At 47.1% G+C, this 11,185-nt stretch overlaps 1 protein-coding gene and 1 pseudogene across 1 annotated transcript; one reads left to right on the top strand and one right to left on the bottom strand.

Moving 5' to 3' along the window:
- The first annotated feature begins 1,457 nt into the window (after positions 1 to 1,457).
- Positions 1,458 to 2,601, top strand: LOC123147350 (F-box protein At1g31080-like). The gene is made up of 2 exons (XM_044566582.1): positions 1,458 to 1,602; positions 1,734 to 2,601. The coding sequence occupies exon 2, from the start codon at positions 1,744 to 1,746 to the stop codon at positions 2,083 to 2,085; it is 342 nt and encodes a 113-aa protein (XP_044422517.1). The 5' UTR covers positions 1,458 to 1,602; positions 1,734 to 1,743; the 3' UTR covers positions 2,086 to 2,601.
- A 1,145-nt stretch (positions 2,602 to 3,746) lies between these two features.
- On the bottom strand, positions 3,747 to 5,605 carry LOC123149983 (flavonol 3-O-glucosyltransferase UGT89B1-like; annotated as a pseudogene).
- Between the last annotated feature and the right edge of the window lie 5,580 nt (positions 5,606 to 11,185).

Raw genomic sequence — 11,185 nt, 5'->3', positions numbered from 1 at the left:
CGAAACAACCATATACCATCCATATAAATGGATAACGACCATGCTAATTCCCAGTAACTTAAGACGTGAATGGACCACTACAAAATCAGATATTTATACAAGTATATAAACTAAAAATCAAAATAGTAATGTGGACAAATTTATAAAGATCTAGATACTAGCAAATTTATACTCATAACAGTAGAAGGAGCACAGTTAATAGAACTATTGCTCTAAAAATCAATTATATGAACATTTTGCTGCAAAACCAATGCACAAGACGCCAAGTGAATTGCTTCAAACCCCTAAAGTCCAATTTTAGAAACTTCCAATGTGGAAATTGATATTTTGAAGCAATTTTGTTTGAACATCAAACTACATATTGACAACTTCGTACTTGCAATCAAATTTCCAAAGTTGTATTTGAGCGGTGCCTAGATGAAACTTTAAGGTCGGCTAACCAAAGTCAATTAGGAAACGCATGGGCGACTTGACCTTGCCGCCACTTGTGATCCAATCGTTCTCGCCACCGGCAGGGTTAGCAGCCGGGCAAAGCCCGCGTGGTGCCGGCAATGGCAGGGAGGCTGGATCTCATCAGGAGCCTCTGGTACGGAGAAGCTGGTGGGCTGCTGGCTGCTGCTAGACAGCGACGATGATGCATGGTCGAGCCACGGCTGTCGACAGGTGATGCTCGATGGCGGCCTTGATGATCCAATGTCATGATCCTCAATGGCGAGACGCCCTGGCTAGGTCACCGGAGAAGAGAAAGTCGGTGCATGGTCCTCGACGGTGGTGAGGTTAGCTTCTGATCTAGACTTAGCATGCAATGGCATGGGTGATTTTTTTGCAGGTTTTCTTTAGCGAGTTTTCGAGTTTCGTTTGGGGCGCTGAGACGGCGGCGCTGTCCACGCCAAGGAATAATGTTCTCCATGCTCTTTCCTCGTTTCGTTGGTGTGTTCACCACCGGAGAAGGGCCGTGTTTTCGGCGGGTCTATCGGGATCCAGTCCTTTTAGGTTTCTGGTGGATCCGTCTGGATTCGGCCGGCTTTCATGGTCTTTGGAGTCTTTACAGTCCCTTATCGGTGTTTTTCTCTCTCTCTCTCTCTCTGGAACAGCGATTTGCTTTGTAGATCGCGGCGCCGGCGTCTGCTGGTCTATATTTGCGCCGCTGCTGGATGTAGAAGGAAGAAGATTTTGAGAAGCCCAAAGATTTGAATGTAATTATATCTTTCTATGGGTGTGTTTTTACTTTTTAAGGATCTGTGATGCTTTCCTTTTGATGGTACAGTATATTATACTCCTATATATGGCCTACGGCGTTGGACCCTTTCGCACAAGAAAAGCGAAAAAAGAAGAAATTTCAAGGTCGGACTGTCCCCCAAGAACCGAAGCGCTGCCGCCGGGATCCCCATATGATTCTTTCTTTTTTCTTTTCTTTTTGATGGTATATATATGGCCTATGGCCTTGGACCCTTTCGCACAAGAACCGAAGCGCCGCCGCCAGCGTCCCCATTAACCGTTGCCGTCGTCGTCGAGGTGGTACCCACCACCGGCGTATCGATTTTCCTTAGGCAGATCGACGATCTCCTCTTTCTCCATCGGCAGATCGACCCGTACGTCCAGGTACCCACAACGCAGCACCGACAGATCTTCCTCTCCCCATCTGCAGATCGATGATTTTTCACCATCCCGTGTGCATATCGACCTGAGCTCGCCTGACCCCTGTCCACTGGCCTTCCTACGAAGCACTCCAGATTCTGCTCCATGGAGGAGGCGGAGAAGGGGGACATCCTCGAGCGGAACACCAAGCCGAGGCTGGACGACCATCCGGGGCCGACGGCGGCCAGCCTCTTCACCGATGATCTCATCCTGGAGATCCTCTCCCGCCTCCCGGCCAGCTCTGTGCACCGCTTCAAGTGCGTTTCCGTGCCCTGGCGCGACCTCATCGCCGACCCCGCCAACCGCATGAAGCTGCCCCAGACCCTCGCTGGCTTCCTCTACATAACCGTCCACAAGAGCGGGCATGGCCACCACTTCGCGACGGCGCAGCAGCCCCGTTCGACCTCTCCCTCCCTTACCTGCACCATAGCAAGGACGAGGGCATGATCCACGTGAATGTCTGCAATGGCCTCCTTCTCCACCGCAGCTACAAGAAAAGCAAGGTCGCCCATTCGAAAGAGGATGATTTCTGTTTTGTCATTTGGTTACCGAATGAGGTAATTTTACCGAGGGGGACTGATAAATGTGGTTACCACGGTTACCGAGAAATACCGACAAATACCGAGAATATTTCGAGCGAATTTTGTAGTTAAATTTTGAATTCAAATAAGAAAATGAACGAATATTCAAACCAGAGACCTCTTAAAACAGGAACTAGGTTGCTACCAACATGCCATAACCAACTTTCATTGCATTAATTAGACCCTACATACCTTACTGTAAATCGAGTGTTTAAATTCAAAAAAATTTAAAAAATGGTATTTTTTGCTCGGTATGACGATTTACCGAGGGGCACGGAAATACGTGGTAACCATGGGAAATCTTGAAATTTCGACTGGTAACCAAAACCTTGATTCAGAGTCACTAGCAGATGCAGATGGACAGTAGTTTTTTTACCTTAAAATCACCCTTGTGCTTCCTTCAAGATTTGGCTCTTTTGTCGGCTGAAGTATTTGCCTGTGTACTTTGGAATCTGCTTGAATCATGTGGCTCCATTGGCTGGTGCTTACACTCCTGCCTTCTTGATTTCCAGAGAAAATCCCTGGTAAACCTACAGTTTTACTCTTGTTCATGTTTGCCCAGCACTGGCTGCTGCTCTTGACATGCATGTGTTAATCAGTTATTATGATTATCCTAAATTCTAGCTAGTGCAGATTGTGAACCTGGTATTCTACTAAAATGTGAATCAGACTGGTTACTCGTGTGATGTCTAGTTGACCTTATTCATTCAGTATTTTGGTAAAACACTGCCTTGGAGCAGGTTCTTTTTATTTATATTTGTTCTGGCTAATGAATTCAGTAGAGCTTTGATGGAAAGTTTAGAAACAGCCAATGGTAAGTCGTGGTTATGGCTGTTGCCTGTGGAGTTGATCTCTCTGCCAGTTCAATGAAGCTTCACCTTCATTCTCTGTAATGCATAACAACTTTGTTTACAATCTTATTTCACAGTAAGAGAATGAATGCAACCTTATTTCTGCTTGTAATCATATTTCACAGTAAGAGAATAAATGCAATTTTATTTCTGCGTTTCAGCCACCGTAGTGCTGTCCATGCATTTATCTTAACTTGTCAGGCCGGTTAGCTTATAATTTTCTGACCTCATTTTGGCAGAGCTTGTGTAAGTTAGTGAAAGTGCGACTTTGTTTATCAATTGATTATTTCTGCACCTGTCTTACGATTCTGTCTGGTATCAACTGGATGAATTCAAGTAGATATATTACCTTTTGTCAGAAAAAATGGCAACTCTCTCAGATTGATGATTTCTTGCGAACATTTTTGATGTTTTGTTTTCATGTTGAGATATGCACTTGGATATTTTGGCTGCCTGATGATTACCGTCGTTTTCATTAAGACGGGAGATCTGAATGCAATTCCCTGTTGAAGCCTGCTTGTCCGGCCGCTCTGGTTGATGGCTATTTAGCATGTTGCTGCTGTTGTTGCTTCTGCTCCTACTAGTACTTCCACCACCACCACCAGCATGTTTCTCAGAATTGCAACTTTACAGGGCTCACTGTTTTTTTTCATTCACTCTGAACACTCATCTGCATTGGATCAGAGAGAGCATCTTAGTCTCAGTAACAAATCTCCACCGAATCAAGGCTTTTGCTCTACTTCACCTACCCGATCGCCTCGCGACGGGGCAGCGATCGATTTGCTTGTAGTGGCGGACAGGTGTAATATGGAAGGTTGAGGGTGATCTGTGAGTGGGAGCTGTGCAATCACATCTGCAAAAGCTTTCCAAATTCCAAATCCCCACAGTCCAAAAGCTTTTGATCACCAACCTTGAAGACATGTACCCCCATCCAAACATTCCAGCAGTCATCATGAATCATTAATTGTAAGCAGGAATGAACACAACTGAATACACACCCCAAGTTTCTGCCATTTATTCCAAGTTTTTGATGCAAAGCAGATGCAGCTTAGCTTCACCAGCTATATCTCTCTTGAAAAAAAAATCATCTTCCAAGCTCGCGGAGCTCCCGCGCCAGCTCCTCCACCTCCCGCCACGAGCTGCCACCTTCTCGCACCGCGCCGCCGCCGCCTCCTCGACCAGCTCCTTGGTTCGGGCGGCAACGTCGCCCAACTCCCCGTCCCACTCCTTCCCCACGACTGTCGATTCGAGCACGCGAACCAGCCCGTCGGTGCTCGGTGCCATCTTAACCCCGCCCCAACAAACCGGCACGGCAGCGTGCAGCTCGTCCACGAGAAGCCGAGCATTCACAAACTGGTCGGCAGTCATCGGCCATGCTAGAATGGTCACCCCGGCCGCCACTGACTCCAGCACCGAGTTCCACCCGCAGTGCGTCACAAACCAACCCAACGCCTGGTGTCGTAGTGCATTCACCTGCGGCGCCCATCCACGGATCACCGTGCCCCTGCCGCCCGACACAGCACGCTCCTCGAACCCGTTCGGGAGCGTCACAGCCGGACAAACCGCCCACACGAACGCCACACCCGTCCGCTCCAGGGCAGTAGCCAGCGCCGCCGCATGACCTGGCTGCAGCACCGCCGCATGACCTGGCTGCAGCATAGCCATGCTCCCGAAGCTGATATGTAGATGACGGATTTGTCGTCCTCGAACTTGTCGAGCCAAGCACAGAGGTTGGCCGTGGTTACCGCCGTCTCTCCACCATGGTTTTCCGTGGCATCGGCCTCTGGCGCCAATGGTCCTACCGCACGCATGCGCCGGAAGCCCATGTCAGCGAGAGGCACTTCCATGTATGTCCCTCGAGCCACCGGAATGTGCTACACACGAACACCCAGCAATCCGGGTTCTAGAGGAAGTTGCTCCTCATCCCCTCTGCCACCTCGTCGCCCTCCTTGTAGGTCCGGTACATCAACGAGAGCTGCCGCCTCGGGTACACCGGGACGCTCGGGAGATTTGGGAATGGAATCGGGCACTCGTCGTCGTTCTCGTCCTCGCGTCTGGGCAGCTGACGCAGGAGCGAGTGGAGCACGGCGGCGCCGTAGACGGCGCAGCACGAGAAGGTGATGCGCGGTAGGCCGAGCTCGGCGGCGAGCGGCTGCGTCCAGCCAAAGAAGTCGGAGAGTATGGCAACAATGCGGTCGGGGCTGCCGGAGCGGGCGCGCACCCAGGAACTGAGCGGACCGCGGAGCCCCGTGAAGGCGACGATGAGCGTGCCCATGAGAGCGGGCGGGCATCCCTTGGCACTCTCGATGCCGGCGGGGAAGGCCAGGTGGGTTGGAAACAGGAGAGTGACTGCGCGGATGGCGCCGCCGAGGAGGGGAGCGAGGAGCGGGCCAGTGACGGGGTAACAATGACGGTGAGGCGAAGTCCATGGGCCGCGAGGAGGCCTGTGAGATCAAGGAGCGGGATCATGTGGCCCTGTGCCGGGAACGGGACGACTAGGACGTGAGGCGCTGGAGCGGCGGCGGCGGTGGCCATCGCTATGGTGGCAATGGTGAATTATGTGTTCGATCAGCTTAATTTTGTTTTCCCAAGCGCAGGATGTCGCACGAGTATGTAGTCGTGATGATCCGGCTCTGATAAGTCATAAGTAGATTAGTTAGTAGTTAACACGTCGCTTGTTTCCGTCATTTTCATGGCCTATAACCCCATGTTAAGTTGTCTCCCAATTATTTTCATCTTCGGTCGCCACCCCTGACCCTACGGTGATAGCTTCACATGGTGCACCTGATGACAAGTCAAATGGTCCCCCTATCTAAAATAAGTGTGATGGTTTAGTTCAAATTTGAACAGTTCAAACCACTACACTTATTTTGGATCAGAGGGACCATTTGACTGTCTGTGAATTTACGAGAGCAACAAACATATTTGACCGGGAACCAAAATCCTAGTCTGTGGCAGAAGCTAACAGTTGCGATTGCTGATGAGCACGATTACTAATAGTTGTGGAGGAAGAACATATAAAATTGCTCTTGAGTTTTGACATATACTCCCTCCGTTCGGAATTACTTGTCGCAGAAATAGATGTATCTAGACGTATTTTAGTTCTAGATACATCCATTTACGAGACAAGTAATTCCGAACGGAGGGAGTACCACGATGACAGCATACACAAAGCACGGGCACAGGTAGCCTGAGCATACAGTGCATGTGATCAAGCAAAAAACTGAATCTCACTAAATAAGCTGTCATCTCTTCTATTAGGAATTTTGTATCACAGTTTCGATTGCTTACAACATGTGCTATGTGGTTCCATTTGAAATGCTTCAACCGAATCCCAGTAAGCACCTTCTCTTGAAAAGGCTCCCTTCAAGTAGTTGGGGCAGCCTGCAATATGTAATTTCTCAAGGGCTAGGAGCTGCTGCAGGAGTGTCCCTCCGGTAGTACCCCCTCCATTTTTATGTAGTCCGCGTATTAGCTTTGGTAAAAGTCAAGCTTTATAAACTTTGATCAAGCTTATAAAAATATATTAACATAAGCAATAACAAATCAATACAATTAGATTTATAATTGAATGTACTTTCACATCATATAGATTTGTTATCATGAATGTTTATATTATTTCTTATAAACTTGGTCAAACTTTATGAAATTTGACTTCAGTCAAACTCTAATATGCAGTAAATAAAAATGGAGGGAGTATCTTTAACCTTGGGCGATGGTAAATAGTTAGCTTCTTGAGCTATGGGAATGATAGAGTGGCGGGCGTGGCGACGACAGTGAGGTGGAGGCCGCGGGCCACGAGGAAGCCTACGAGATCGAGGACCGGGATCATGTGGCCCTGCGCCGGGAACGGGACGACCAGGACGTGGGGCACCAGAGCGGCGGCCATCGCTATTGTGGCAGTGGTGGTGCATTATGTGTTCAATCAGCTCAATTTTGCTTTGCCAAGCGCAGGATATCGCACCAAAGATCTATATAACGTAGTAGTTTTTATTCATTGATCATAGTCGGAATACATATGGATACAATTTAGGTCTGAGTGTCAAGGAGTCACACATAGCATACAAAAAAAGTCATAAAGTATGATTTGCGAGACTATGTGTCTCGATATTCGAATCACGTCCCTCGAAGATGAAGGAGCAAGTTGTGAACTAATTAGCTGTCACGATGATCTCTCTAACGATACCCGCATATGATCCTCCCATGCCTTTGTTGATGTTCGTGTCAACTTCTTGGAAGTCCGACGCTATTATAACATGTGAATATGTGATATATCCAGGTCCAAGGCAATAGAAAGAGCCTCTAAGCAAGCAAGTGCCTCGAGCGTAGCCGGGTCAGTTATACATGCGCACTTGTTAGCTGAAGCACCCATGTCCAGCGGCCGGTAGCACCGAGCGCGTGCGTACTGATCTGGTCGCAAGTGTTGCCTGAGGTTTGTTAGGCATACTGGAAGGTATGTTCATGGAGCGTTTTTCTGCGTGCGTGCTACACAGCCCACAGGGTGACCACAACCCTGATAAGAGGGAATGTTGCCAAGAATCTTTTGAACCGCAAATTCCACAAGTTGACTTAGTTGACATATTTCAGTGACGCAGTAAATCAGCAGAGGGAAGAGATTGGTGTACTAATCTCCAAAGAAATATCTTAACTTTGGATGGCACTTGAGTTTTCCACAGGCTAGTTCACGCCTTTTCTGCATCTGAATTTGACGAATCACCGCGTCCACCTGGCCATGCTTCACGCCTCAGCTTTGTGGGAACAAGCATTTTGTACGCCGACCGGACATTGAAAATTCGGTTCTTCTCATGTATCCACGACCAAAAGTCATCCACCTATCTGGTACACAATGGTATTGTTGCAATCGCTTGGGCATCAGTGGGCCAAAAAAAATTCATCTTACTTTTCCGTCTCCCATTTCAGTATAACGTATAGTAGTTATATGTATTGATGATCCGACTCTCATAAATAGATTAGTAGTTAACATGTCGCTTGTTTTGGTCGTTTTCAGGGCATATAGCCCCATATTGTTTTGTCTCCCAATTATTTTCATCTTGCGTTGCCACACCTGACCCTATGGTGATAGCTACATATTTTTTATTATTTTTTCCTTCGCAAAAAAAAGCTACACATATTTTTTAGAATGAAGGAACAACATTTAAAATCCAGTTTTATATAAATAAACATTTGTTTAATATGAGATGAATCATTACAGTGTACAATTATCAATTGTGTGTATGTGTGCTTTTTATATATACTGATCTGATTGCATACATGTGTCACTAAATAGTGCTCTTGAACTGGAGCACCTGACCCTATGGTGATAGCTACATATTTTTATTATTTTTTCCTTCGCAAAAAAAAGCTGCACATATTTTTTAGAATGCAGGAACAACATTTAAAATCCATTTTTATATAAATAAACATTTGTTTAATATGAGATGAATAATTACAGTGTACAATTATCAATTGTGTGTACGTGTGCTTTTTATATATACTGATCTGATTGCATACATGTGTCACTAAATAGTGCTCTTGAACTGGAGCAGGATGCTAAGTTTGCCGAGAAAGCTCAAGGCAAAATGTGCCGACTTGTAGAGCTTGGCATCTTTGCCGAGAGCGTCAACGTCTCGACAAACGAAATAAGTCTTTCGGCAAAGCACAGGCTCGGCCTGTCAGGTGGTGGCCACGTGGTTGTTTCTTATTTGTTTGCTTTGCCGAGAGTAGCCCTCAGCAGAGTAGTTGCTCGGAGTAGGTAGTTGGACCTGCCAGTCAGGTGGTGGACACGTGGTTGTTTGCTACCCGTTAGCTTTGCCAAGAGGGGCACTCGGCAATGGTGGACACGTGGTTGTTTGCTACTTGTTAGCTTTGCCAAGAGGGGCACTCGGCAAAGCATCAGCTCGACGTAGGACGTGGGACCTGCTTGACAGGTGGTGAACACATGGCTGTTTGCTACTCATTAGCTTTGCTTATAGGGGCTCTTGGTTGGCAAAGCATCCGCTCGGTGTAGGACGTCGGGCCCACCTGTCAGGTCGTGAAAACGTGGTTGTTCACTATTTGTTATTTTTTTCTCGGCAAAGATGGGCCACTCTTTGCCGAGTGCCCGTCGTTTGCTTCTCGGCAAAGTTATGTTTGCCTAAGAGGTGTATGCCCGGTGGCCTTTGCCGAGAACAATTCTCGGTAAAGACTTTGCCCAGTTGTTTTGGCCCTTTGCTGAGTGTTTCTGGCACTCGGCGTAGGGTGTGATTCCAGTAGTGTGATCTTTACCAAGGTCGTTTGAAATACTAGAATAGAAACTCTTCACCTAAACAGATCCGATAAGGGGAATATATTAATATCGTGAAGATACCAATTACACACAGCCTCTACACCAACAAGATGTACAAAGGCATCAAGGATGCACACAGCCAAGAAAAAATAAAAAGGAGAGAAAAAGAAAACAAAGACCCCATTACGGTGATTGAAACTCGCAACAACAGCAGTCTAACCACCACAGAAGACAACACCCGGGCCACAAATTTTTTTTTCCAAAAGCAACACCTCCAAGAAGGAAACAATGCACAGACAAGGTCGTCGCCCAATCAAAGATCTTGAGTTTTCACCTGGAGAGAATCCATCTTAGAGTTTCCCTTTATCTTTCTATCTCTTCTCCCTGTTTATCCCGAATGTACCTTTCTCCCTCTCGGTTGTGATCGCAACCGTATTCTCTGTAACGCTTACGAGGCGTCTCTCTTCCCCCAATCAATATATACGTGGGCTCTCATGTTACGAAAGTTGAGACGCCTCTATCATCTTCCACACAACGAACCAAAGCAGCAACCATCGCTGTAAGACAATAGGTTTGGGAGAACCGGCACAACCCTCTAGGGGTGGCCTATCACATATATATAATGAAGGGGTACAATGTTACATCATACGTACACATATACGGGAACTATATAATCTAACACCCTCCCTCAATCTTAGCCACTTCCTAAAGAATCTAGAAGGGTAAGATTACGCCGACAAGTCTCAAACTGTGGTAGCGGCAATGGCTTGGTGAAGATGTCTGCAAGTTGATCCTTGGAAGAGATGAACTTGATCTGTAGTTGCTTCTGAGATACACATTCTCGTACAAAATGATAGTCGACTTCAATGTGTTTCGTTCGGGCATGAAATACCGGATTAGCAGATAGGTATGTAGCAACGATGTTGTCACACCAAAGAATAGGAGACTGTGATTGAGATATACCCAATTCCTGAAGCAAAGACTGTATCCAGATAATTTCTGCAGTTGCATTAATTTCTGCAGTTGCATTAGCCAATACCTTATACTCAGCTTCAGTAGCTTGTTTCCGAGCACTCCAGGCGATCAAGGTAGAACCAAAGAACACAACATAGCCCCTGTGGATCGCCTGTCATCCGGACTGCCAGCCCAGTCCGCATCAGAATAAGCCGAGATGACCCCAGAGGAGTTCGGTCGAATGTGCAAACCATAGGACAACATGAAGCGAATATAGCGCAAAATGCGCTTAACCGCAGACCAATGAGTGTCCCGAGGTGCCTGGAGATACTGAAATACTCTGTTGACAGCAAAGGAAATATCCGGACGTGTGATTGTCAAGTACTGAAGCCCACCAACAATACTCCCATACTGTGTCGCATCAGCAGAAGTCAGAAGCTCACCATCTACAACAGTGATCTTGTCAGTGGTAGACATAGGTGTAGTAGTCGGTTTGCACTTAAGCATCCCATCCCGCTGTAACAAATCCAAAGCGTACTTCTTCGGCATCATAACAAGACCATCAGAACCGGAAGCAACTTCCACGCCAAGGAAGTAGTGAAGCTTCCCAAGGTCTTTGACCGCAAAGTCAGCACCAAGAGACCGAACAAGAGCAGCAGCAGCCGATGGAGAGGAACTGGCAAGTATAATATCATCCACATAGACCAGCAGATACATAGTAACTTCGGGCCTTTGTAGGAGAAATAATGAAGAGTCAGCAGCCGATGATGCAAAACCATGAGCACGAAGAGCTGTCGCAAGACGAGCATGCCAAGCACGAGGAGCCAGCTTCAGACCATAGAGTGCTTTGGTGAGACGACACAAATAATCAGGACGATCAGGATCAGAGAAACCAG

This window comes from Triticum aestivum, chromosome 7A (genome assembly GCF_018294505.1).
Source record: "Triticum aestivum cultivar Chinese Spring chromosome 7A, IWGSC CS RefSeq v2.1, whole genome shotgun sequence".
NCBI classification, from domain to species: domain Eukaryota; kingdom Viridiplantae; phylum Streptophyta; class Magnoliopsida; order Poales; family Poaceae; genus Triticum; species Triticum aestivum.
Note: the sequence above shows the minus strand (reverse complement) of the source record. Positions and strands in the feature narration are given on the sequence as shown.